General features: G+C 55.0%; 3 protein-coding genes across 11 annotated transcripts; 1 reads left to right on the top strand and 2 right to left on the bottom strand.

Annotated features, from left to right (window-relative positions):
* Positions 1 to 166: 166 nt before the first annotated feature.
* CHCHD10 (coiled-coil-helix-coiled-coil-helix domain containing 10) lies at positions 167 to 1897 on the bottom strand. Its single transcript, XM_049866850.1, has 4 exons — positions 1769 to 1897; positions 1319 to 1538; positions 470 to 617; positions 167 to 385 (listed from the first exon to the last, which is right to left on the bottom strand). Exons 1-4 carry the CDS (start codon positions 1807 to 1809, stop codon positions 366 to 368), a joined length of 429 nt encoding a protein of 142 aa, XP_049722807.1. The 5' UTR covers positions 1810 to 1897; the 3' UTR covers positions 167 to 365.
* Positions 1898 to 2547: 650 nt separating this feature from the next.
* On the bottom strand, positions 2548 to 12489 carry LOC126066024 (uncharacterized). 2 transcript variants are annotated; one of them, XM_049866826.1, is made up of 3 exons: positions 11962 to 12489; positions 9534 to 11544; positions 2548 to 6517 (listed from the first exon to the last, which is right to left on the bottom strand). In XM_049866826.1, exon 3 carries the CDS (start codon positions 6277 to 6279, stop codon positions 4738 to 4740), a length of 1542 nt encoding a protein of 513 aa, XP_049722783.1. In that variant the 5' UTR covers positions 6280 to 6517; positions 9534 to 11544; positions 11962 to 12489; the 3' UTR covers positions 2548 to 4737. The 2 variants fall into 2 exon arrangements, with proteins under 2 accessions (XP_049722783.1, XP_049722784.1); XM_049866827.1 differs by lacking the exon at positions 9534 to 11544.
* Positions 12490 to 13778: 1289 nt separating this feature from the next.
* On the top strand, positions 13779 to 24411 carry MMP11 (matrix metallopeptidase 11). Of its 8 annotated transcripts, none has more exons than XR_007514989.1 (9): positions 13779 to 13933; positions 14212 to 14271; positions 19353 to 19582; positions 20386 to 20529; positions 20603 to 20736; positions 20865 to 21106; positions 21227 to 21443; positions 21747 to 21984; positions 22454 to 22532. XR_007514989.1 is itself a non-coding variant. In XM_049866828.1 (9 exons), the coding sequence occupies exons 1-9, from the start codon at positions 13814 to 13816 to the stop codon at positions 23709 to 23711; spliced, it is 1539 nt and encodes a 512-aa protein (XP_049722785.1). In that variant the 5' UTR covers positions 13779 to 13813; the 3' UTR covers positions 23712 to 24411. The 8 variants fall into 8 exon arrangements, 7 of the variants coding, with proteins under 7 accessions (XP_049722785.1, XP_049722791.1, XP_049722792.1 ...); XM_049866828.1 differs by lacking the exon at positions 21747 to 21984 and adding an exon at positions 23578 to 24411 and having other exon boundaries at positions 22454 to 22711; XM_049866834.1 differs by lacking the exon at positions 21747 to 21984 and adding an exon at positions 22809 to 23662 and having other exon boundaries at positions 22454 to 22711.
* Positions 24412 to 25846: the final 1435 nt, after the last annotated feature.

A 25846-nucleotide genomic window follows, 5' to 3' on the forward strand; every position in this document is an offset into this window, starting at 1 on the left:
CAGAGACAGATGCCCTTGCGATCGCCTGCGAATGACTCACCGCCCTCTGGGCTGCCCTTGGCACTCTGTCCTCTGCTGCCCACAGTGGTGCTTCCCCACCCACCCACCCCCAGGATGCCCGCTTGAAGAGGGGCATGCCACACCACAGTGAGACAGCCATCTGACAGACCACAGGAGCCAGCAGCAGTGGTCTAAAATTAGCTCTTTTAATTGCACATTTGTGTCTCAGGTCTTCTGTGGGGGTAGAACCCCTTCCTCACTCCAACTTCCAGCTACATGGGTACAATCTGGCATTGTGGTCCGTTGTTGGTGAGGGGTGGGTAGGTGCAGGGCTCTGGCCAGGCTGTGAGTCCACAGTGGCTTCTTCAGGGCAGAGAGCTCAGGCCTTTGCAGAAAGGGGCAGCACAGGTGTGGTCAGCTGGCAGGCACAGGAGAGGGTTCCTCCCACCTAGTCAGGCCCCTAGCTCACCGTGGTTGTACTTGCACTGCTTCATGGCCTCGTTGAAGCCCTCACACAGAGACAAGTCACTCTGAGTGGTCGAGCAGTCCAGGAACTGCCTGATCTCATAGGCACATGGCCCCAGTGAGAGAGGCTCCGGAACAGTGCGGGCAGGGGCCTGGGGATGGCAGGAGAGGTGGCAGAGTCAGCTTGAGGGTGGGGGCCACCTGCCCCTCCCCACACCCCCAGCCTAGGTGCCCCAAAGGTCCCGAGCAGGCTGAGCAGGTGAGGGGGAGGGGCAGCGGGGAGAAGGCTGTAAAAAAGCCCAGTACTCTGCTATACCCTCAGGATGTGAGCTCCACCCCCACAAGTTCTAGCACCTTCCTGGCTCTGCAACACTGATCCTCATAACTCCCAGAACCTCTGACTTAGCTGCTAAGCCGCATTTGGCTTAGGACTGTGGGGAGGGTAGGGGTGGGGTGTCTGGAGGGGACTGGCCAGCAAGGAACAGGCTTAAGGTCACTGGCTGCCCTTTGCCCTTGAACCAAAGGGCTGCAGTACCAGACTTGGGTATGGGGAGAGAAGAGACTCTGAACGTTAACATCCCTCCTACTCTACTGGGGTAAGGTGATTTTGGGCAGTCTCTGACTCCTTGGGCCTCAGTTTCCCCAACTTTAGGGTTGGATGGTCTTTACCCCTGGAAGTTCAGGGACTGGGGGCGGGGGGGGATGGGAACCTGATGGGGAGATCTACAGTGAGGACTAGGGCCCTCCGTGGGTAAATTTCTAGGCCTGAGGCAGTTCTGGACACTCCTGCCGCTCCCTGCTATGCGGCCTTGGGAGGCCTCTGCCTCAGTTTCCCTAGGGCTCCAAAGCTTACCTGCTGGGCAGCGGGCTGGGCGGGCTCCGAGCTTCCCCCACTGAAGGCTCCGGTCAGGGCGCTGCCCACGACGTGCCCCACAGCCGAGCCCACAGCTACCCCAGCGGCGGTGGACGCCATCTGGGCCATGAGGCCCGGCTGGCCCGAAGCGGCGGGGGCCGGGGCAGCGGCCGAAGGCGGCGGGGCCGCCGGCAGGTGGGGGGAGGGCGCGGCGGGGCGGCTGCAACAGGGAGCAGAGTGACCGCAGGCCGGACCCCTGACTCCTGCGGGTCCTGGAAGCGTCCCCTGCCCACCCTGGCGGGGTGGCTGCCCACCGCTTAGGCACGTGGTGGCTGCGCCTCCGACCCTCCCACCGCCAAGATGGCGCAGCAGCCAAGGTCACACTGCGGACGCCCTGGAGGGTGTCCGTGCTCCCCTGGCCCTCTCCCCACGGAACCCCTGTACCCTCACCTGGCTGACCGGGAGGCCACACTGCGGCTCCCCCGAGGCATCGCGGCGGCGGCCGGATGCGGGCAGCCTGACTCCGAGACGCCGGCGGCGACGCTTCTGTCTCGCGGGCAAACACGCCAGCACTTGTCACAGCGGCGGGGGCGGGGCTTCTGGGACACGCCTCCAGCTCGGGACGTGACCACGGGCGCCCCACCCCCCACCCACCCCCACCCTTGTCCCTCGACCTCTCCTTTCCAGCGTCCCCCGCTGTGAACGCCTGCCTCTGCTGGGAACCGGACCCTGCGCGCGGGGCCCAGATGTATGGGTCTTGGGGGCGATGTCGCAAAGCGCTGAAGGCTTAAGCAGGGGCGACAGGACCAGTCCTCCCATTGGAAGGACAGGGAGTGGAGTAGAGTAGGGGGCTATCTAGAGGGGACAGGGAACGAAGGTCTGAGGTCAGGCAGGCGGACAAGAGGTGCGAGGCCGGATCCCGCTCCCTCCCACTCGACGAGGTTTGCTGACCACGGCATTGCCTGGGTCTCGGGGGGACATAGCGGGGACCTGGGGACCTGCAGAGGGCCAGTGACGGTCGCCAGAAGCACTGCCAGTAGGTGTCCCGGCCCGCTTCGACCCTTTCCTTGGGCAGCGCCTGCCCGGGGCTCACGAGGCCTCCCGCGCGCCGCTCCACCCACGGACCCCAGGACCAACCCACCTGGGTCCCCGGCTCGCGGACGCGGTGCTGGCAACGTTTCCGCTTTTTCCACTACGAAGGCCCTAGAGACCCTAGATGCGCTGGCTTGGCTCCAGTCGAACAGAGCACAGGTGTGGATCCTGCCGCCTCAATATTTCAGCACCTCTGTTCTGGGCGGAGGAGGCGCCGGGTTAGGGAAGAATCGGACGCTTCCTTGCCCTCCGGGAGCTCGTGGTGTTTTTGTGCCTTTTCCAGGTGACTTTGCAGTTGTCATATTATTACCCCTGGGAGGGGCTGATTTCTTTATTTCCCCCTTGATAAGGTCGCTATGAGTCGAAAAATCGACTGGACAGCCGTTGGCTTGGTTTTGGTTCATCTTTGTGTCTGATGGTCCCCAGGTGGCAGAAACGGTTTTCACTAGTTACTAAAGGTTGGTGATTCGAACCCACCCAGTGGCACCGTGGAAGAAAGGACTGGCAATTCGTTCTGTAAAGATTACAACCAAGAAAACCCTGTGAGGCACAGTTCTATTCTGCAATACATGAGGCTACCTTTACAGGAACAGATTTATTACTGTGTCCAGTGTGCCCATGGGATGCTGTGTGCAGTGAGATTACGGGTGGAAAGAGGAGTGGCTGTGCACCTTTGAGAGTGGGGTGGCATCTTGGTTAGAGCAGCTGCGCTCTGGGTCCCCTGCCAGAGGGTTGTGGGTGTGGGGGAGGAGTTGTTGTCAGGTGTTGTAGAGTCCATTTCCACTCATAGTGACCCCATGTGATGGAGTGGAACTGCCCCGTAGGATTTTCTAGACTGTAATCCTTACAGAAAGTAGATTGCCAGGCCTCTCTCCAGTGGAGCCCCTGGGTGGATTCCAACCACCAACCTTTCAGTTACCAGCCAAGGGCACCACCTGCCTCCTTAGGGGCAGGAGAGTGAAATTTCCAGGAGCAAAAGCATTTCCTGGGGCGGGGGCGGGGAGGAGGTGGTGCTGGTCACAAACAGGGAGAGGAGACCCCTCTGGAGAAGCAAAGGCAGCTGCTGGGTTCAGCGCTGTCTGGCGCTGGTCTCCTGGTTCTGCTGCTGTTGGTTCTCTGCTGCACTGGTCCTCTGCCACTGTCGGAACTCTATCCATTCAGTTTCAAAACTGCTTCCACATTTTAAGTATCTGTTAAAGGAGCACCCCACTCTTTCAGTACCACATTCTGTCTTAGTCACCTAGTGCTGCTGTAACAGTAATACCACAAGTGGATGGGTTTAACAACAACAAAAAAAAATTATTCTCTCACAGTCTAGTAGGTTACAAGTCCAAATTCAGGGTGTCATCTCCAGGGCAAGGCTTTCTCTCCGGCTCTGGAGGAAGGTCCTTGTCCTCAATCTTCCCACGGTCGAGGAGCTTCTTAGGTGCTGGGACCTCAGGTCCAAAGGACACACTCTGCTCCTGCTGCTGCTTTCCTGGTGGTATGAGGTGTCCCAACTCTCTGCTTGTGTCCCTTTCCTTTTATCCCACCCCAGGGAAACTCCCTTTACATTGGATCAGGGAGGTGACCTGAGTAAGGATGGTGTTACAATCCCACCCTAATTCTCTTTAGCATAAAATTAAAATCACAAAATGGAGAACGGCCACACAATACTGGGAATCATGGCTTAACCAAGTTGACACTGATTTTTGGGGGGACACAACTCAATCCATGACACAGATGCTCAGACTGGATGGTGGTTCGGGGGTAGAATTCTCGTCTTCCATGCTAGAGACACGGAAGCCAGATTCATTGTGAGGTGTTGTGCCTGTGCTCTTTCTGGCTCCCCTGGTTCAAGTCCCTGTCTGATCTTCTGGGACACAACCTAGACAGAGAGAACAGCGGTCTCATCTGGTTTGTATATGTAGTTTATTTTCTGCTTTTCCCTGCTTTACTTTATGGAGTTTTCTTAAATCTTAGCTGTTATGTCCCTAACATTCCCACCTGAGAGATTTGACACTCGTGATACTTTATGGGTTATGGGGCGGAGGTCTCTTCTTCTGGAGCTACTTCCTGCTGTCTAGGGGCGTCGGTCTGCCTGAGTGAGTAGAAATCTCTCTCTACTGTCCTTAACCCTAAGTACTCTCTTTGACTAACAGGTTTCCATCCCTGCAGCATCATCATTTTAATCTGAAACATGGTGCACTCAAGATGACACAAATTTAACAAGCATGTTAAACAGACAGGGCCAAAATATTAAAAGAAACAGAATTGCCACAGCCAGTCCTATCAGGAACAAAAACCATGTGACCAACAGGAGGTATGCCTTAATTTGGTTCTACATGTCACCTGCCAGGTTTTTTTTGTGCATCCCCTAGCCATTTGGCTCTGTTTAAGAGCTTTTGTATTCTGACTTCTACTTTTCTGGAGGGGTTAATGTAAAGACAACAGGAGGTGTTGGCTATTGCACAAACCCCTCCTCGTTTGGCCAGAAGATAGTCTAAGGCTAGTCGATGGTCTAGGACTTGGTTGGCCAGAGAGTCCAATGCAGTGTGTAAAGCTGTTAACCCTTGTCCTGCGTCCTCAGCGTTTTGCTCTATGAGTGAAGAGGCATTTTGTATAGTGTAGGCATTGTAAGCAACTCCTGCTAGTCCTCCTAGGGCAGTTACTAAAGCAGTAATTCCTAGAGCAGCTAATCCTAATCTTCTTTTTCTTTTTTCTGGCATCAGGGCATCTGGGGGAGTGGTAATTAGACCTTGGTAGATTTTTATTGTGCCTTCAGGGGGAATAACCCACCCCAGAGAGCATCTTCCCTTGATGGCGGATCGGTCTATGCAGTTTAGAGCCCAGGTATTTCCTGTTCGGTCACGGCAGGCAAACCACACTCCAGTGGGAGTACATACCAGGGTGGAGTTGGCCTGCTCCATCCAAGTTTGTAAGTCAGGGCTATCAATACAGGGGGCAACGTTTTGCCCCCCTCCCAGCGGCCCCCAGGAGGCAGTGGTCCAATTTCGTGCCTTTTCTAAGGACTTCTCTCCATTATGTGTTCCATCTATATTGTCTGCCCACATGTATTTAATATAGTGGTCAACCATCCAAACCTCTCTGTTGGTACAAGTTTTTACTCCTCTAGTACCATTGAAAAACTGATAGGCAAATGCCTGTGTTTCATTACAATTATAGGTAAAAGTTCCTGCAGGATGGCATATTTTTGTCCATTTAGTTTGTCGCCAGGCTGTTACACAAGGGGTTTTGCCACCATAGGTTGGGAACCCACCCTTCGTGCCAGTAGGGCCTATATCTTTTTCCCATACTAGTATGCGGAAAGGCTGTAGCTCTGGGAGGGCCACAGTGTGGTTTGCAAAGGGTTGGAAGCATACTGGCTGGTTAGTAAAGTCAAAAAGCTTTATCTCTGTGATAGTAGAGTTTCGCGTAAAGTTTCCAGTTGTACAGTTCTGGAAGGTGGTGGAAGTAAAGGTTTTGTAACTTATAACTGTACGGGGGGAGCAACCATAGCAAGTTTGGTTCCAGTCAGGGTTAATTGTTTCTTTTTGGGGACCGCAGTCTCCACCAGTAGTCTTTGAATAGATTGTAATGATTCTTGGCCTCGCTGGGTGCCATAGCACCTTGATTACAGCTAACTTGGTTCCATGGGTTCCCTTCTGTGCAGGAGTGAGGAGGGATACATTTGTAAGGGGAATAAATCTGTATAGTCTGGGGGTGCCACTATCAGGAGTTGCATGACAAATCCAACAGTCACTCAGGTTCTCCCCAATGGCCATTGCCTGTGAAAGCTGAACTAAATAATTTTGATGGCTATTTGTAAGGTGGATTATAGGGATCAAAAGGGCAAGAGTGAAAAAACTCATAATACCTGGGAGGGGCATATTTAGTGAGTTGGGTTAGCAGTAGGGCAAACACACTGCTCCAGTGAAGGGCAACTGATAGCACAAGATTAAAACAAGAATTAAGAGGCAACTTAAAGCAAAAATAATGCCCAACAGCAGGATAATGTTTTCAGTACTCATCTGGTGGTTGCTTCTGCCATTTAAAAAGGAGCTTCAGGTCTTCGACTGGCTCACAAGAATACTGGTTCATCTCGGCATCTGCTGGGGCGTCTTGTTCCTGTAAACCATAAATTTTTATTCTGGATTTGTGGATCCAGGGGGTTACTCACTGCACATTCTTTCTACTTTGCCAGAGCCCTGGGGTCTCCAGGAGGAGTGGAGTTTATGTTACTCACAGGGCTTTTGATAACTTTTGAGTTATTTGAGCCACAAAAGAGGGACCATTGTCTCTTCGTAAAGACCTGGGCAGGCCAAACCTGGGGATGATTTCTTTTGATAATGCCTTACAGACCTCTCCTGCCCTTTCTGTTTAAGTGGGATAGGCCTCAACCCATCCAGTAAAGGTATCTATAAACACTAAGAGGTACTTGTATCCTTGATTGAGTGGCATCATGGTAAAATCTATTTGCCAGTCCTCCCCAGGATAAGTTCCCCCGCGTTGTATTGGCTCTAAAAGGGGAGGAATGGGGTGTGTGTTTGGATGGTTTCTCAAACAGGTTTCAGAGACTCTAGTAACCTGTTTGATCACTAGAGCAAGCTCAGAATTTAGTATTAAGGGTTTTAAAAGTTTTAGGAGGCTATCCCTGCCATAATGAGTGCTTTGATGCACAGCTTTTGCAAGTTTTCAGAGCTGACCCTTTGGTACCAAAATTCTACCTTGTTCTGAGGTACACCACCCAGAGGGGTTGTAACCAAGTTTATAGGTAGCTGTTATGTTTGTTGCTATATCTAAATGTTCCCGGTCGTACTTTGGCATGGTTACTACTTCAGGGAAGAGGGGGAGCTCTAGGATTGGTTCATGTCTCTTTGCAGCAGCTTTTGCTTCTTGATCGGCCTTGGCATTTCCAGATACAACTTTATCCCCTCCTTTCTGGTGTCCCTTACAATCACCACTAACTCTTTGGGCTGAAGCATGGCATCTAGGAGCCTTAGTATGAGACCCTTACATTTAATGGGTGAGTTGTTTGAGGTTAGCATTCCTCTTTCTTTCCAGATAGCTGCATGGGCATGGAGAACGAAGAAGGCGTACTTAGAATCTAGGAACAAGTTTAACCTTTTTCCTTTCCCTAGCTCCGGCACTCTAATCAGGGCAACTACTTGCGCCTTTTGGGCGGAGGTACCTGGCGGCAAGGGACCCGATTCAACGGGGCCTAAGTTACTAACTACTGCATGCCCCGCTCTTCGCATTCCCTGTTCTATGTAACTGCTCCCGTCTATAAACCATTCTTCTTCTGGGTTTTCTAAAGGGATGTCCTTTAAGTCTGGTCTGGACGAGTAAACTTCACTGATTGACTGAGCTCAGTCATGTAGGGAGCTGTTATGACCGGGGGTAGGTATTAAAAGTAGCTGGATTCACAGTATTACATACTTTTAAAGTAATTTCAGGGTGTCCAATAGTAATGCCTGGTATTGTAAAATGCGGCCCGCCAGTCATCCACTTGTCTCCTTTTGTTTCTAGGATGGCCTGCACCTGATGGGGAGTTAAGACTTCGGTGGCTTGTCCTAGGGAGAGTTTGGAGACTTCTTCAACCATAATGGTGGTGGCTGCTGCCGCCCTCAAGCATGCGGGCCATCTTCTTGCCACGCTGTCAAGTTGCTTTGAAAGGTAGGTTGATGGTTGGAATACCGGTCCCAATATTTGTCCCAATACTCCTAACACTATTCCCTTTTTTTCAGAGATGTAAAGTTTAAAGGGCTTTTCAAGGTTTGGTATTCCTAAAGCTGAGGCAGTGGCTACTGCCTCTTTAAGCATTTTAAAAACCTTATTTCCATCAGGATCTCATTCAAGGGGTAGGGTGTCTTCTCCCCTTAGAGCTTCATACAGTGGTTTTGCTATGACCCCGCAGTTTGGGGTCCAAATGCAGCAGAACCCTGTCATCCCCGAAAATCCCCTCAGTTGCTTCCTTGTATTAGGCACAGGGATGTTGAGGATGGTTTCCTTCCAAGAGGGATCTAACATTCTCTTTCCTTCAGTTATAACAAAGCCCAGATATTTAACCTCTGGAAGTGAGATCTGTGCTTTCTTAGGTGAGACTTGGTATCCCTGTTGGTCCAGGAATTTAAGAGTAGTTATAGTGTCCTTTTTGGAATCATATGGGGTAAGGCTAGCAATTAGGAGATCATCAACGTGTTGAATAACGCTGCTGTTTTGTAACTGAGGTTCCCTTAACTCTTGTCCCAGTGCATTTCCGAACAAATGAGGACTATCCCTGAAGCCGGGGGGGGGGGGGGGGTGTCAAGCAAAGCCGTGTAGTAGCCCCCCTGCCCCCCGCCACAGGATCATGCCATTCAAAGGCAAAAATGAACTGCGGGTCCTGGGTCCTGGTATTGGAATGCAAAAGAATGCATCTTTAAGGTCCAAGACTGTGAAAACTGTCTCCTCCCCAGGGATTTCGGATATCAGAGTGTAATGATTGGGAACTATGGGATGAATGGGGATTACGGCCTCATTAACTGCCCTTAAACCTTGCACAAATCTATAAGTTCCGTCTGGTTTCTTTACAGCCAAAATAGGGGTGTTACAGGGAGATTTGAATGGGACTAGAATCCCATGAGAAAGGAAGTGGTTTACCAGTGGGGCTATTCCCTCCAAGGCCTGTTTGCTCAACAGGTATTGCCTTTTTCAGGGATAGGGCACACCTCGTCTCAGTTTTATTTGTATGGGACTGATGTTGACTGCTAAGTCAGGGCTGCTAACATCCCACACTCGTATGCCTACCTCTCGAGAAAACGGAAGGGGCTTCCCATTCTCTTGGTCACAGAGGGTTCCTACCATCATCATTAAAGGGCTTATGGCAGCCAAAGTATCTGGGTTGTCCCATGAGACCCTAGCTTCCAACCAACAGAGGAGATCTCGAATCCCAGCAACAGGGCAAGAAATTTTGGAATGAAGAAAAACGAGTGGTATCCTTGCCAATTCCCCACTCGACATTTCAAGGGTTCGGTAAAGCACTGGGATTGTGGCATCCCATCAACTCCAACGACCGAACTTCTTCTTTGGGAAAGCGGGCCCAACCGGAGTGGCAGGACAGAGAAGGCAGCCCCGGTATCCAATAGAAATAACATGATCTTACCTTCTACCTCAATAGGCACCCAAGGATCATGGTTGGTGATGATGACCTCGCCAGCGGACTGGGCAGCTGGATCCTCTGGGCGCCATCAGCAGCTCAGTGGCTGCTTTTCCACTGCCAGCATGGGGGCCTGGGTTTCGGGTTATTCCGTCTCCTTTCTTTAGGGAGGTGGGGGCACTCACCTTTCCAGTGGCCCTCCTCCTTGCAGTGGCACACTGATCTTTGCCGAGTCCAGGTCTTTGTCCTGCCCCCGATTTCCTGGGTGTCCTCGGGGGTTTTGACTCAATGGCACTCAGAAATTTAGCCTGTTGCGCCACCAGGATTCAGGTCTGCTTCTCCACCCTCCGGTCCTTTCAGACCTCTCCCTCCTCTCTCTTTTGTTCTTCCCCTAAGTCTCTATCGCTATAAACTTTTGTGGCTTCCTCAGCCAGTTCGGAGACTGGGGTCTCAGGGTCCATCTCTAATTTTTGCAATTTTCTCCTTATGTCTGGTGCTGATTATATAATAAAGGTATGGGCCAACACTATCTTCCCCTCCGGGGTGGCTACATCAGCGTTAGTGTATCTTTTTATACAGTCTAGTAACCGGCTTAGAAACACAGCCGGGTTTTCATTTCTATCTTGTGTAACTTCTTTAATTTTATTATAATTCCTTTTTCCATTCCTCTGATTAAACAGGTAGTCATGTGTTGAAGATATCCTCGCCCTGCCGTGGAGTTGGGGCTCCACTGGGTTCACTAGTAGGGATGGCCTCTTCCCCTGTGGGTAGGTTGGGATTTGCCTTGTGCATCTCGTCCGCTACTTTCCACACTCGAGCTAAAATCCTAGCCTTTTCTTCTTCATTGCAGCAGCGGGCTAAAATAACCATGAGGTCCCTCAATGAGAGAGAAAAGCTTATGGTTAGCTTTGTAAACTCTTCCTGGAACATCTGAGGGTTTTCTGAATAGGACCCTAATTGCTGTTTACACTGTACAATGTCCTGGAGGGAGAAAGGGACACGGACTCGGATGGCTCCCCCTTCCCCATTTGGCACCTCCTTTAGGGGACACTGCAGTCCCAGGGGGGTCTCCTGACTGATCTTCCAGGTGGGGGTACAACTTGTTCCCTAAGCCCCACAGGGGATGGGGCATATGGAGGAGGGGCCGATGGTCCAGGAGTCAGCGCGGGTGTTCCCTGGGGGGGTTTCGACTCAGCCCCTCCCTTTGGCGGTTCTTCAAGCTGGGGTACGGCAGCTTGTCCATTTCCTCCAGTTCTTTTTGGAGGAGGTATCAAGCGAACCTCCAATGGATCCTCTGTGTTTTCACTACTCTTTTGCACTAATACTGTAAAAGGGCACTTATCAGGATCTCTTAGCCCACACCTCTCTCTTAGCGCTTTGTCTTGATACAAGGCCATGAACGCCTGTACATATGGGACTTTTTCATTCTTTCCCTATTTTCAACAAAAGAGGCTTAAGCGTAGGATGGTATTATAATAAAGAGAGCCCGAGGCTGGCCAGACCTCTTGGTCCACTAGCTTATAGGTAGGCCAGTCCTGGATGCAAAACTTAATAAGTTTTCTTTTACTTGGTCCGTCCAATTTGAAAGGGGCCCATTTGTTAATCAGGCAACCGAGAGATGTATTTTCTGGAATGCTTTAGCCAGCCCCCATTGTAAATTTTGTGCCCAGTGATTAGCCGAGGGGTGGTGGATGGATGGAATCCTCAAGCACAGATGTCCTGGTACATCTCTGCTCGTTTCTTATCCGACCGCCCTCGATCCAGGAGGATAAATAAAAGACCCCTGGAAGACAAGTCTCTCAAGGTGAAAGGGGAGGTCTGGGTCTGGGTCTTCATGAAATCGTCCCAGATGGTTAAAACCCTTTCACAGTCGTTCAGTTTCACCCATGTCCTGGTGTTGCTTAACCTCAGGCACCCTTCTTCCCGCACGTGGTGGCGCAATATCAGATGTTGTACTAGACAAGAGAAACTATGGAAGAGACTCCCGGGGTAGGAATCGAGATCCAGAAAACAAGTCCTGTGGGAAAGACAGCAGGGTGAGTCCCCGCAGTGAAGGAGAGAGATCGTTTTAAGAAATGGGAGGTAACGTTCAGGGAACAGTCAGCAGTATAAAAAAAGTAAGAACTATGAAGCTAGGCAGAACAAAGACAAACGCGGTCCTAGGTGACCGCCAGACTAAAATACGCCACTAGGTGGCGCCAACGCCCAGGAGTTACGGGACTTTTCCCCAGGATTTCACCAGAAGACCAGCGGGCCTCCTGCCCAAAGTTCTCCAAGTTTGCCCGAAACGGGGCCGCCAATCGCCTTCCGCGCGGCAAGAAACAGACAAATTCAGCAGGACACAAGAAGGGCAAAAGAGAGAGACAGAGGGAAGGCAACGATAAAGGCGATTCCTGTCTCCGGCTCGGCGGAAACAGCCAGGCCCTCCACTTACCCCGGGAGGAGGCGAGGAGACACCCCCGGCGGCCGCTCGCCTGGTCCCGCGAAGAAGCGGATCATCTGCCCATCGCCCGCGCCGGGGCCCAGACAAAGACGTCCTCCTGGCTGTCTCCCCAAAGTCTGTTCCCGGATTTACCCAGGTTCTGGCCAGTCCTAGAGAAAGGATTCTTCCAGGAGGCTCGGATGAGACTATAAAAGAATAGCCTTTATTGGGAAAGCAGTGCGCGGTGGGCAGCCCGCGGAGGTTAAACACTCGAGAGGCTAAAAAGCCCCAAATGGCGGGCGGGCTGAGCAGCTAGATGGGAGGCGAAGGCCGAAGGGGCTCTCCTGGCCAATCGGGGTTGCTGTCTCAGCCTTATTTCCTTCTGGAGGCCTTAAGGCCTACGTGTCCGCCTCCTCTCCTGACACTGTGGGTGCCGCTATTTCCAAGATGGTTCCCGCCGCGGAGGCTTCTGAGACTCCTGCCAGGATTCATTATGAGGTGTCGTGCCTTTGCTCTTTCCGGCTCCCCTGGTTCGAGTCCCTGTCTGATTTTCTGGGCCGCAACCTAGACGGAGAGAACAGCCGTTTCATCTGTTTTGTACATGTAGTTTATTTTCTGCTTTTCCCTGTTTTACTTTATAAAAAAACCCAGATTATGGGGTTTTCTAAGTCTTACTGTTCTGTCCCTAACACTCCCTCCTCTCTCTCTCCCTTGGCCCAGCCTGGGTGCCTACCCCTTGCAGCAGCTCTCAAGATCTGCCCACTAAGGTGGAGCCACTGCCTGGATGTTGGCACTACACAGACCACCCACAATGGAGCAGGTGGCCTGGGGAGGGGATGAGGCCCCAGGGCCATCACAGGGGTGCAAGCAGCATTGGGCCGCCCAGACTGGAGGTTCCCTTCCAGCAGAGTCTGTGTGGACATCACCCCCTCCTTTGATTCTCACCTCCTGTCCCTCTGATTGCAGGACGCTGGCCCTGAGACCATGGGAGTAAAAGGGGCATGTTGGGGGTGGGGCTCTGACTCAGACACCCCTCCAGCACCACTCCCTTTTCCCCACCCCAAACACATGCAGCCTTCTGCTTCCAGTACCCACACCCAGCTGACCAGCTAGAGGGCCTCCGGACTCTTCCTCCACTTGCCTGTTGGTATAGAAAAGCCTGACCTGGCTTCTCCTTCGTAGGGCCTCAGTTTCCCCATCTGTGAGTTGTCTGTGGTTCTACTGTTCCAAGCTGGGGGGCTTGGCCAGTCCACTCCACATGCCTCAGTTTCCGCTGGGACACATTTTGATACCTCTTTCCTCAGCCCTGTGGAACTTTATCCTTCCCCTGTAAGAGAGGCTGGACAGGGGCTACTGTGCCATCTTTCAGATGGGTCAGTCTAGGCTCTGAGCAGTAGGGAAACCTGCCTGTGGGGGTGACCACATGTCACAGGCTGACCTCTAGCCTGAGGTCAGAGGTCAGGCCACCAGAGAGATCCCCTGGAAGCGATTCCAAAGGTGGGGGTATGGATGGAGAAGGTAAAACCCGACTCTTCTCGGTTCCCAGCAAATCTAAAGCTTTGGATGCCCCCGGTACAGCGGGGAAACAGGCCCAGAGCCGCACAGGCTGGCCAGGGCCTCCCAGCACCGGGCCTCCGACTCCAGGGACCCCCTGCCAGGACAGGACCCTGTCCTGGACCCCTCCCGGCCTGCCTGCCGGTGCCATCCGCCTCCCCCACTCCAGACACCGCAGCTACCGCTGCCGGGCAAGTTCAGAACAAAAGGCGGCGAAGCCGGGGCGGGGCCGGCAGCCGGGGCGGGGCAGGGCACGGGCTATAAGGGGCGGTGGCAGCGGGGCCCAGCAGGCCCAGCAGCCCCGGGGTGGATGGCTCCGGCTTCTGGCCTCCGCGGCGCGGCCCCGCGCGCCCTGCTCTTCCCGCTGCTATTGCTGCTGCTGCTGCCGCCGTCGCCGCCGCCGCTGCTGGCCCGCGCCTCGCGGCCGCCGGTGAGTGCCCGCTCTCGCCGCACTTCGCCCAGGGGCAGAGCCGGACCCACCGGGGCCGGGGCACCCGCGGGGCCGTTACCCGAAAAGTTGGCTGGGTTCCCGGGGGCGTTAGAGTGAGCAAGTCTGGTAGGTGTGCAAGTGGTGCCCGCGCGGTCTCTAGGGCTGGTGAGCCTGGACTTCGTGCCGTGCTGCACTCAGCTCCCCTCTTAGCGTGGGGAGCGGGGGCGTTTGGGGGGCAGGTAGCGGAAGGCGTGGTTTCAGTGCCCTATTCATTACAGGGACAAAGCAGGTCTCAGCGGATGTCGTCTCCCGTGTGGCCGCCGGGGAGTCACCGGCAGGTGTGCAGTGGGATGGGAAGCTAGAGAGGGCTGGTGTGGGGGGAGGGGCTGGTGGGGGAAACAGGGCCTGAGAGTGACTGTTACTGTGAGGGGGTCCGAAAGAAGGGGGACTGACAGTGGGTGGTTGAGACCCTCAGAGAGTAAGCAGGAGAGTAGAGAAAGGGAAAGGAGAGAAAAGGTGTGATTGGGTGAGGAGAAACAAGTTCAGGTGAGAGAGGATACCCGCAGAGGGAGAAGCGGAAGGTGTGGATGACAGCCAGTGTGGACCTGGGGCCAGAGCCTGGGCAGGCCCCTGGGTGCTCTGCCCACTGAACCCACAGCGAGGGCAAGGTCCAGCCAGCTCCGGCAGAAGTGGGAGTGTGGGATTGAGGGGGGGGGTGCTGGTGATAAGCAGGAGTCCTGTGGTCTGGTCTGGTGAGGGAGCCTGACCAGGTAGGACCCTTCGTCCAGCCACACTTGCTCTGTTCTGGCCATGAGAGCAGAAAGGGGCTGGGGTGGGCCAGGGGAGAGGCACCTCTGTTGGGAGGCCATCTCTTCCCCACCCCCTCCCAGTCCCCAAGACCTTGGGGCAGAGCTTAAGAGTCACTCTGGGTGTGGTTGAACACCCTGAATCAGGAATTGAAGAGAGCTGTGTTTGAGTTATATGACCTCTTCCTCCTGGGAATCTCACCCTCTTGGGCTGCAAACTGGCGAACAGCAGTGCCTATAGCCTGGCCCAAAGAAGACCCTCGGCACTTGTGTAGGGCCAGTGCAGGGATGGAGGGGGGGGACCCGGGCCAGCCTGAGACCGAGTCTGACCCTGGCTGTTGGCTGTTGGCTGTTGGCTGTTGGCCCACAGACACACAGGGAGCATTTAGGATCACTCCAATGTGTTTATCCCAAGGCTGGCCTCAGCAGGGCAGGAGGGCTCTGCAAATATTTATCCCTCCTGGTTCACAGCTTTCAGAGGTGATGAGAGCCCACAGCTCGGTGAGGGTGGGACGCTGCTGCCCTCCCACCCACAGACAGCAGGGGAGGGACAGGGAGGTGAAGATGGGGCCACAGCACAGGGGACAAAATGGACTGAGAAGCTTGGCAGTGCTAACTCCCCACTGCTGTGTGACTAGGGCAGGTTCCTTGACCTCTCTGAGCCTCAGAGGTGGGTGATGCTGCATAGAACAGAGTGATGGTGCTGCTCTGCCTTCCTCACCTCAGGGCCACTCCTGTACCCTCTTGCTGAAGCCAAGACATCCACTTGAACCAGTTGCTGTCAAGTCGACTCCAACTGGTGTTTTTTTTTTTTTTTTTTCCCCTCATAAGTAGATTGACAGGCCTTTCTTCTGAGGCACCTTTGGGTGGACTTGAACCTCTGTCTCAATTTCCTAATGCTGTCGTAACACAAATACCATAAGTGGATGGCTTTAAAGAACAGAGGTTTATTTTCTCACAGTTTAGGAGGCCGGAAGTCCAAATTCAGGGCACTGGCTCTAGGGGAAGTCTCTCTGTTGGCTCTGAGGGAAGGTCTTTGTCTCTTTCAGCATCTGTGTCCCCAGAGTTCTTAGTTCCTTGTCAGTCCTGATGTGGCATCTGTCTTCCCCAGTTTGTGCTCACTTCTCTGTGCCTGTGCTACTCTTTTTGTCACTCAGAAGTGATTAGGGTTAGAATACACCCTATGCTGGCATGGCCGCATTAACAAAACAGAGAAACCCTATTTCCAAATAGGATCACACCCACAGGTGTAGGGGTCAGGACTCCAACACGTATTTTTGGGAGACGATTCAATCCATAACAACCTCCAACCTTCCGGTTAGCAGCCATTGAACTGACAGCAAACTGAGGCCTGAGAAGACACAACTAGCCTAGGGGGTCCTCCCTCATCTCCCCTGTACCAGGCGCTTCCCAGTTCCTGAATTGGAAGCTGACCCAGGGGCTGACCCTGAGTCTCTGAAATCTTCCAGGAGCCTGAGTCAGCCAAGAAATCCCTCGAGTGCCACAGCTGTGGTTGGGTGCCCTCCAGCAGGAGCCTGACTGACCGAGCTGGGCACCAACCACAGGGCAGGCCAAGAGAGGCTGCCGGCCGGCCAAGGAGGCAAAGGGAATGCACTGGAAGGAGAAACGCCCCTCAGGAATGTGGAGTTTGGCTGTCTTTGGAAGCCAGGAGCGGAAGAGTGGGGGAGCTCTGGAATCTAGGCCCTGCCTGACTCACTGTGTGACCCTGGGGCAGTCCTTGACCTCACCAGGCTCTGTTTCCTCCTCTGGGAATTGGGGTGATGTCTGTTCACCAACCCCCTAGGGCTGTAGATGAAGCCCAGCACAGACACCCCACTGCAGCCCCGCAGACCTGGGAGGACTGAGCACCACCATCTGAGGCAGCTAAGGCAGTCTAGGCTCAGAGCCAGAGAGGAGTCAAACAGGTGGAGCATGGGCGGCCAGGGAGCATGTGTCCCATCCCAGCAACGGGAAAACTGAGGCACAGTAAATGATGGGTTCCAAAAACAACACTACTGGCAAGGCCTTCATCCTATGGCACCCCCCCCCCGCCCCGCCCCGCTCACTTGTCTCCCAGATCACTGAGCTGTGACACAGAGGGCTGGCAAGAGGCCTCGAGCTTGCAGCAACCCACCGCACTTGTCACCTTCTCTAGCTTCCACCGTCCCCTGAAGAGGCATTGCAAAAGCGCCCTTCTAGCTGTGACTTTGTTTCCCGCCTTGGGGAGACGTGCCTTGGACAACTGGAAGTGAGGTAGTGGTGGGAGCTGGAGAGAATTTAGTGACAGCAGATTTGGGGGTGTATTTTGTATCAGAAGCTGCCGCAGGCATTATGGAAGAATGCTCTTTAAGCCCTTACCACAGTCCTGTCCTCATTTGACAGGTAGGGAAGTCAGGGCTGAGCAAGGGCAATGACTTGCCCAGGGTCACTCTGTTTGGGATCACTATGGTGTAGAACCAGGCCTTCCGAGCCTCAGACCTGGCTCTTCCTGCTCCAACCATGCTGCCATTCAGGGCCTGGGAGTGGACATGGCACCTCATGGGGAAATGAGAGGAGGGGACAAAGGCAGGTGTGGGCTGTGCATGTCCATTCCATGCTTGCCCTCCGTGGCTGGCTGATCCGGGGAGTAGGAAGGTTCTACCCACGGGTATACACAGAGCTGGCAGGCTGGCAGGGAGGCATTGTACACTGAAGGGCAGTGTGGGGAAGGGTAGGGAAGAGGCCCTTGTGCCTTGTCCCACAGACCTGTGAGTGGGGCATGGTAGTCCACTGCCTCGTGTGAGACCTCAGCAGTTTGCCCGCCTCACTGGGTGGTGGTGAGGTTCAATGAGCTAGCCTGTAAAGTATCTGGGCAACCCCAAAAAACTCAAACCCATTGCCATCGAGCTGATTCTGACTCATAGCGACCCTATAGGACAGAGTAGAACTGTCCCATAGAGTTTCCAAGGAGCGCCTGGTGGATTCAAACTGCCCAATCTTTTGGTTAGCAGCCATAGCTCTTAACCACTACACCACCAGGGTTTCCACCTGGGAAATAGGTGCTTAATAATTTCCCATTCCTTGTCTTCTGCCACCTCAAGACTAGTCTGCTCCCCTCCAGGGGAAGGGTTACCAACTCCCTGTAAAGCAGAGCTGGGGTAGCAGGCAGGAGGGTGAGTGGTAGGCACAGATGCCTGCCACCTGCCAGCTGTGACCTGGGCAAGTTGCTTGTGACTGTGGAGTTAGCTAGAGCGTGAGAGTGCATGCTACCCACAAGGCTGTGAGCAGGGCCTAGCCTAGATACACAGGAGCTGCAAAGGTGGTCTGTGCTTATTAACGGTGAACCTGTCATCGCTGGCATCCAGGACCCTGGGAGGCTGGGCTCAGCTAGGTAACCACGCAACAGGTAAGCACTGAAAGTGGGTGGCGGTGGGGAGCCTGGTCCCTGGCCTCACAGTCCAGTGTCCTTGGGGCTGGGATGTAGAGCTGGGAGGGCTAGGGCCAGCTGCTCAGAGCCCTGGGCGCCTGGGTCTGGGAGAGTCGCCAGGGCCGAGGGTGAGGCGGAACCTGAGTGGCCCAGTTCAGCGCCCCAAATAAGGCCGTGGGGAGGCAGCAGACGCCAGACAGGCACCAAGTCCCAGTTAACAGCAGGCTTCACCCTCTCCTTCAGCACAGCAGTTGCGGGAAGCCAACCGGGCTTTGGAGCAGTGCCTTGAGCAAAGACTTTGTCTCCACCCTGGAGCTCTGGAGTCCTCACTCCATCCCCCATGCCCTCACAGGGTCACATCACAGAGGTCTCCGGACCCCTCTGAGCGTGACCTCCACCTGGGAAACTCACTGCAGGTGGGAGGATGCAGCCCCTGGTCAGAGTCTCCATCTGTAGTCCTGAGGCTCCAGCATCAGGGTAGCTGTGAATGGGCTAATGCCCAGCCATGAAGGGGTGGGCACGCCACCTTGCAGGCCCTGGCCTGGGCGGGGCAGAACAGCCTCTGCCGGAAATCAGACCCCGTTCACCAGGTGCCCAGGACTTTCCACGCATTACCTTGTTTCTTCTCGTCAGCCCTGTGAGAAGTGTTATGTCCCCATTTACCAAGGTGAGCAGACCAAGGCTGCACCACGGGGCCCCAGTCCCTCCTCACTGGGTGGCAGTGGGCATCATGGGGAGGAAGCACAGCAAAGCTGATCACATAACTGAGGAGGGCAAAGTGGGGTCACCCCAGTGCAACTGAGCTTTGTGGACATAGAAGAGGAACTGCTGGGGGAGGGGCGGGGGGAGCAGGAGGAGCTGGTCAACCAGCACCTTCCTGTCTGGAGATGGCTCCTTGGAAGTTTTTTGGGGTCTATTCCTATGTGTGTGAGAACACAGGCCTCACAATCCCCCCCATCCTTCCATCCTCACCAGGCCCCCAGTGGCTAGAGTAGGTGACAGGCAGCCCAGGGCCTTCTGAGAGCAGCTGGGTGCCTTGGAACAAGGCGTCAGGAAACCAGGGGGTGAGCCACTGTCGGCCGCAGGCATGCCCTGTGTCTTGTCCCCAGTTTGCCCAGCAGTGGGTAGGTTGAACATATCGTGCAGACAGGATAGGTCTAGTGGATCGCAGGCCTGACTGGGCCCTTTCGTCATCTCTCCTGCCCAGGACACCCACCGCCACCAACCTGTGAGAAGGGGACCACAACGCTGGCATGCAGCTCTTCCCGGTAGCCTGGCACCTGCCTCTGCCACCCAGGAGTATTCCTGGCCCAAAAGTGGCCCCAGACGGCCCCGCTGTGGTGTGCCTGATCCACCTGATGAGCCAAGCACCCGCAACCGCCAAAAGCGGTTTGTGCTGTCGGGCGGGCGCTGGGAGAAGACGGACCTCACGTACAGGTAGGCCCAGGGCCTCGACCTGTGTGCTGGTGCATGAGCCTACCGCCCTCACACCTGGTCTAGACCTAGCGGTTCACAGACCTGTGTGTCCCTGATCCACACACCATCCACGTCCCGACACCCTCACACACACTGACACCTTCCCATCGCAGGGTCTTCGTGCCTCTGCCAATATGGAGAGTCTCAGCAAGAGCCCAGTCACCCTGTTGACATGCTGGGGTGTGTGTCTCGTCACCCCGCAGCCTCTCCTGGGCACCTGCTGAGTGGCAGGCCCTGGACTGCATGCGGATGAGGCAGACACACCTCATGCTTCCAGGAAGGCAGGCACTAAGCACATCATTGGGCAAATCCACCATCACGGTCTGGGACCCATGCCATGGAGGGTCTGGGAGGCCCTGGAGGATAACATGTGAGCTGAGACTTAATGTCCTCTGGGCAGGAGGTGTGTGTGGGGGAGGAGTAAGGTGCAGTCTGGTGTTACCTAGCATTGGCGTTGAGACTATGGGGGCTGCAGAAATGTCGTAGGTGGGGAATGGGGCACCAAGAAGTGGTGTCAGCGGCCAGAGTCTCCCTGCAGGGAGCGGCACAATCAGGTCTAGAACTTGGGGCTTGGAACTCCCGGTCCTACGGACACCTGTATACACAAAGCCACACAGAGATGTGCACACCTGAGCCCAGAGCACACCTGGTCCAAGTTCTGTGTGTGGACATGCATGTCCAAACACACAAGCACCCACATGTGCCCCACCCAGCATCCAAGGGCAACTCCTGGCCAAATGGCCCAGGCCCTCCTCCTCCCACAGGATCCTCCGGTTCCCGTGGCAGCTGGTGCAAGAGAAGGTGCGGCAGACGGTGGCCGAGGCCCTGCAGGTGTGGAGCAAGGTGACGCCACTCACCTTCACCGAGGTGCATGAGGGCCGCGCTGACATCATGATCGACTTCACCAGGTGACCTGGCGGCCCGGGACGCCTCCAGGAGCAAGCCCTGCAGACACTGACTCTGCCCCCTACCCACCCGCAGATATTGGCATGGGGACAACCTGCCGTTTGATGGGCCTGGGGGCATCCTGGCCCATGCCTTCTTCCCTAAGACCCACCGAGAAGGGGACGTCCACTTCGACTATGACGAGACCTGGACAGTTGGGGACAACCAGGGTATGGGCTGGGGGACCCATTTTCCAAATGGGACACCTGCACAGACAACGGGGTGGGTCCCCAGGCTGGGTCTGGAGCTGGGTGTTGTGAAGCAAGAGGCTGGAGTGATGCACTGTCCCTCTTTCTAGGCACAGACCTCCTGCAGGTGGCAGCCCATGAATTTGGCCACGTGCTGGGGCTGCAGCACACAACGGCAGCCAAGGCCCTCATGTCCCCTTTCTATACCTTTCGTTACCCACCGAGTCTCAGCCCAGATGACCGAAGGGGCATCCAGCACCTATATGGCCGGCCCTGGTCAACCCCCGCCTCTAGTGCCCCAGCCCCAGGCCCTCAGGCTGGTGTGGACACCAACGACATTGCTCCCCTGGAGGTGAGGCTCGGACGGTGAGAGAAGGGAGGTGACGCCCTGCTACTTGGCTCCTAGCTCTGGGCTTTGGTGCCCTGGCCCCTGTGGCTCCAGTGTGACCCTTTCTTGGCCCTCTCCCCACAGCCGGAAGCCCCACCAGATGCCTGTGAGGCCTCCTTCGATGCAGCCTCCACCATCCGGGGCGAGCTTTTTTTCTTCAAGGGGGGCTTCGTGTGGCGGCTTCGTGGAGGCCGGCTGCAGCCTGGCTACCCCGCACTGGCCTCTCACCACTGGCAGGGGCTGCCCAGCCCCGTGGATGCCGCCTTTGAGGATGCCCAGGGCCACATCTGGTTCTTCCAAGGTGAGTAGGGGTGGGGGGCACCGGGCTTGGGAAGCTTCTCTGGGCCAGGAATGTCACTGCCAAGGGGAGGGACAGACAGACAGGTCTCCAGGGACACAGTAGGCAGGGAGAGGCTGACCTGAAGCCTCAGGGCCAAGGGCAGGTGGAGCACTCTCTGGGCACAGCTGGGGGACTCCCAGAGGACACAGCTTTCGAGATGGGAATAGCCTAGAAGCTGCTTGCATAGTGAGCTGGGGGTTAGCGTGTTAACCCTCACAGCTGCCCCGTGGGAGGGTGTGTCTGATTATTACCCCCATTGTGCAGATGAAGGAGCCCCTGGGAGGGGCAAAGGATTAAGCACTCAGCTGCTAGCTGAAAGGTTGGTGGTTCGAGTCTATCCAGAGACATCTTGGAAGAAAGGTCTGGTGATCTACTTCCGAAAAATCAGCCCCTGAAAACCCCACGGAGCAGTTCTACTCTGACACACCTGGGGTTGCCACGAGCCGAAGTCAACTCGATGGCAACTGGTTTTGTGCCCATGAGGCCTCTGGCGCTCAGACAGGTAAGTGACTCACCCAAGGACAGGCCTCCAAAGGCAGAGCGGGGATTTGATCCAGGTCTGTTTCACCCTGGAGCCTGTGGTTTTGACTCGAAGAGATGAGAGCCCAGCACGTTCCAGGTGGCAGGGCCACAAACAAAGCCCAGCAAGGAGTGCTCATAGGACTTGGGGTAGCCAGGAGCTTCTGGGGCACGGCGGGCTGGGGCAGGGCCCAGGGAGCAGTCAGGAGCCCAGTGGTGAGCTGGACCTGTTACTCTAGCTACACATCAAAGGGGAAGCACTGGAGCCCTGCTGGCCTCTGCTAATTCAAGTAGCCTTGCTCAGGTGGTACAATGCGGAGTCTCCACCACCCCAGTTGGCATTACTGGCACACATGTTTTGCAGACAAGGAAACTGAGGCTGGACAAGTCCATGGTGGTGGGGCAGGGGGTTTGTGGTTTGGCTGCTCTGTTGCAGACTCCTCTCCCCGCAGGCACTCAGTACTGGGTGTACAATGGTGAGAAGCCAGTCCTGGGCCCTGCACCCCTCTCTGATCTGGGCCTGGTGGGGTCCCCAGTCCACGCCGCTTTGGTCTGGGGCCCCGAGAAGAATAAGATCTACTTCTTCCATGGTGGGGACTATTGGCGCTTCCACTCCAGCACCAACCGAGTAGACAGCCCTGTGCCCCGCCGGGCCACTGACTGGCGAGGGGTGCCCTCAGAGATCGACGCAGCTTTCCAGGATGCTGATGGTGCGTGGGGGGGGGCAGCTGGCAGTGGTGGGTGCCCTCCGCCTGTCCCAGGGGGCCTTCATCTCAGGTCCCTGTTCCAATACCTTCCCCTCCTCAGAGACCAAGGCCAAAGAGCTGCCAGGACTTGCCTGGTCCCTCAGTCATAATGGTAAAATAGTTAACACTGCACACTGGGCAGGCAGGGCCCCAGCCAGCAGAACTTCTTAGATGCATGGTCTCTCAAAATTGTCAGCACAACCCTCTGAGGTAAGACCTGTTATTGGCCCAGTTCCCAGACAAGCAACCAGAGGTTCAAGCAGTGAGGTCCCTAACTGGGGCCACCCAAGTGGAAGCCAGCACCCCCACCTGGCAGTCCCTGCTCCTAACCACTCTACCACCCAGCCTCCTGTGAGGACTAAGGATGAGAGCCAGGCTGGGCTCTCGGTCCTGTGCTCTGCCCACCCTTTGACTCTGTGTCCCCCCATCTTGGGGTTTGCTGGTGAGCTGTCCTGCATGGCCTCTGGCTCCAGCATCGCCCACCTTGCCTCAGGACCCTGTCTCTAATCGGGTGGTGGGGGGTGTAGCCATAGAGAGTGACATGGAGGTTGGGGATGTCAAGGGAGCAGGACGTGCTTTCCTGAGAGGTAGGGATTGGGGCTCTGAGGCTCCAGAAGTCTGTCAGGTAAGCAGCAGCTGGACTCAGACTGAGAGGGCTCCCCGGAGGGAAGGGAACCAAAGTAGAACAGGTAGGGGCTCCCCTCTCTCGGGCCTGGAGGCTTCAAGGAACCAACAGTGGCTGAGGCTGCCCTCCTGGCCCTCCCCTTGGTGCGAGCCCAGGTGTGGACCCAGTGTCCACATACCTAGTTCTGACTGCCTTCTCTCTGCAGGCTACGCCTACTTCCTGCAGGGCCACCTCTACTGGAAGTTTGACCCTGTGAAGGTGAAGGTCTTGGAAGGCTTTCCCCGCCTTGTGGGCCCTGACTTCTTTGGCTGTGCCAAGGCTGCTAACACCTTCCACTGACCGCGGCCTGCATTCTCTCAGGGCTCTGACCCCTGCCAGGCCTCAGACATCAGCCATAGACCTACCACCAGCTCTGCAGCAGTGGCCCCAGGCAGATGATGGGCTGTGTCTCCTCAGGGATGGTGGGGGTGTTGCCACCATAACAGCAGGGTGGGCCAGGCAGGCCATGGACACCTGCCAGCAATAGTCCCAGACAGGGCAGGGGAGGCTTTGGCATTACCTAAGGTGTGCAGGTCATGGTCAGACCCAGCTGCCCCTCAGAGACAGGACTTTGACAGGGCCAGAGGAGCCGGAATGTCCTGGCACTCCCTGCAGCAGGGTTCCTGCGGGGGCTAGCACTGGAGCAGCGGTGCCAGGGCCTACGGCATTCTGCCCTGGCTGGGTGAGACTGGGCCGTGGGTAGGGTCTTCTCCTGAGAAGCTGGCTCTGGGTCTGGCTGCCTTCCAGTTGGTGATCCTGGAGTTCTGCTCCCTGGGATCCAGGCCAAAAGGACCAGAGTGAGCTGGGGAGGGGGAGGTGCTTCCTGCTGGACACCCCTGGCCCTGGAGGCCCCAACATACCTCATTCCTGTCCCAGATGGATGCTCCTACAGCCCTCGTCCAGTGCCATTTCCCTGGGACCCCCAAAGCCCTGTAAATGTGTTGTGTACAGTGTGTACAGAGCCTTTTTTACTGAAGGACTGTCATTAAACACACTCGTTTTCTACCTGCCTGTCTGGTGTCTCTCTGTGGCAGCATGGCTAGGCAGGGAAAGAGTTGGCCTTGGTGCAGGAGGCCTTGCTCCCTCACTGTGAGGCAAGGCTGCAGCCTGCCTGCCCCAAGCCTCTGGTCCCAGGTACTGGGTTTAGTGTTCAGGGCGCCTCCTGTTTATCCTCCATCATGCCTCGCCTGTCAAGTGGACTCCCACCCAAGGTGACACCATGTGTGTCAGAATAGAACTGTTCCATCGGGTTTTAAATGGCTGCTTTTTTGGAGGTAGGTTACCAGGCCTTTCTCTGAGACACTTCTGGGTGGACCTGAACCTCCAAACTTTCACGTTTACTGTTTGCACCACTTGGGGACTCCTGACACCTGTAGTGGCTTTCTAATTGGCTCCCTGCTTCCAAGCTTGCCCCCTCTGTCCTCCACGAAATAGCCATTTTATGAGATCATGCCCCACCTTGCCCCTATTTTAAAATGCTTTGCTTTCCCACTGCTGTCAGGACACAGAACAAGGCTCAGGGGGACCACGGCCCACCCTCCTGACTCTCCAGCATCTCCAGCCCACGCTGCCCAGCCCCACATGTGTCTTCTTCATAGCACTTACCACAGCAGCAAGGCCACTAGGATGGAACCAGATGCTGCTATCAGGCCATTTCAGCCTAGTAGATCGTTCCGAGGGATACAGCCAATACTCTGATGCCACTCAGCAGGGCTGTCTGGTTTCACTCACCTATACCCGCTGGGCTTATTGTAGTCACACACCAGAGTGGAGGCAGGAACAGAGGTGTCCCTCCTATGTACGAAATTTTAAAATTAGGGTGCCTGATACTTCTGAGGGGGGCTGGCTCAGGTTTAAGCCCAACTCCATCTTGTATCTTTTCAGACTCTCGCTTGTCCTGCTTTTTTCCTTAGCAACAGTTAAACTTTGTGTAGGCTACTGAAATACCAAATGTTTTTCTCAAACTATAATTAACCTTTAGAAGCAACTTGTCTAGTTTCACATAATTGTATTTAGGTAATCAGGCTTATTAAAATACTTGAAATTTGTCCTCTCAGGAAACGAGATTAATGAACATGTTTCCAAGACTCCAGGAGTCTTCTAGTCATGGCTCTCTGATCTTGCAACTGTCTTAGCCACATTTTGATTTTTCTGTTTTTTATAAAGTTTGAGTACATACTGCCTTCTTATAAGCCAGAGCTAGGCTACCAGTGTCAAAAGTACACGTGAAACTAGGGGGAGGGAGCTAACAAACCCCATTGGGTAAAATGTTCTCCAAAGAACTTTCCCTTAAGCAAGTTAATCTTTACCACCTGTTCTCAAAACAAAACCCACATCTAGCCTTTGAACAAATCAGAAAAGTTTCCCCATTTCCAGATATCCCACCCTCAACTGTTTTACCTCACTAAGCATCAATCGGAAACCCTGGTGGTGTA

Source organism: Elephas maximus, chromosome 22 (assembly GCF_024166365.1).
Source record: "Elephas maximus indicus isolate mEleMax1 chromosome 22, mEleMax1 primary haplotype, whole genome shotgun sequence".
NCBI classification, from domain to species: Eukaryota; Metazoa; Chordata; class Mammalia; order Proboscidea; family Elephantidae; genus Elephas; species Elephas maximus.

What these genes read in the sequence shown, in the direction of transcription:
- CHCHD10 (XM_049866850.1), bottom strand. Translation starts at nt 1,809, where the DNA reads ATGCCTCGGGGGAGCCGCAGTGTGGCCTCCCGGTCAGCCAG. An exon ending in CCCAGCCCGCTGCCCAGCAG is followed by an intron (nt 618 to 1,318) that starts GTAAGCTTTGGA and finishes TGCCATCCCCAG; the next exon opens with GCCCCTGCCCGCACTGTTCC. An exon ending in GCAGTGCAAGTACAACCACG is followed by an intron (nt 386 to 469) that starts GTGAGCTAGGGG and finishes CTTTCTGCAAAG; the next exon opens with GCCTGAGCTCTCTGCCCTGA.
- LOC126066024 (XM_049866827.1), bottom strand. Translation starts at nt 6,279, where the DNA reads ATGCCCCTCCCAGGTATTATGAGTTTTTTCACTCTTGCCCTTTTGATC.
- MMP11 (XM_049866828.1), top strand. Translation starts at nt 13,814, where the DNA reads ATGGCTCCGGCTTCTGGCCTCCGCGGCGCGGCCCCGCGCGCCCTGCTC. An exon ending in ACGACATTGCTCCCCTGGAG is followed by an intron (nt 21,107 to 21,226) that starts GTGAGGCTCGGA and finishes CTCTCCCCACAG; the next exon opens with CCGGAAGCCCCACCAGATGC. An exon ending in CCACATCTGGTTCTTCCAAG is followed by an intron (nt 21,444 to 22,453) that starts GTGAGTAGGGGT and finishes CTCTCCCCGCAG; the next exon opens with GCACTCAGTACTGGGTGTAC.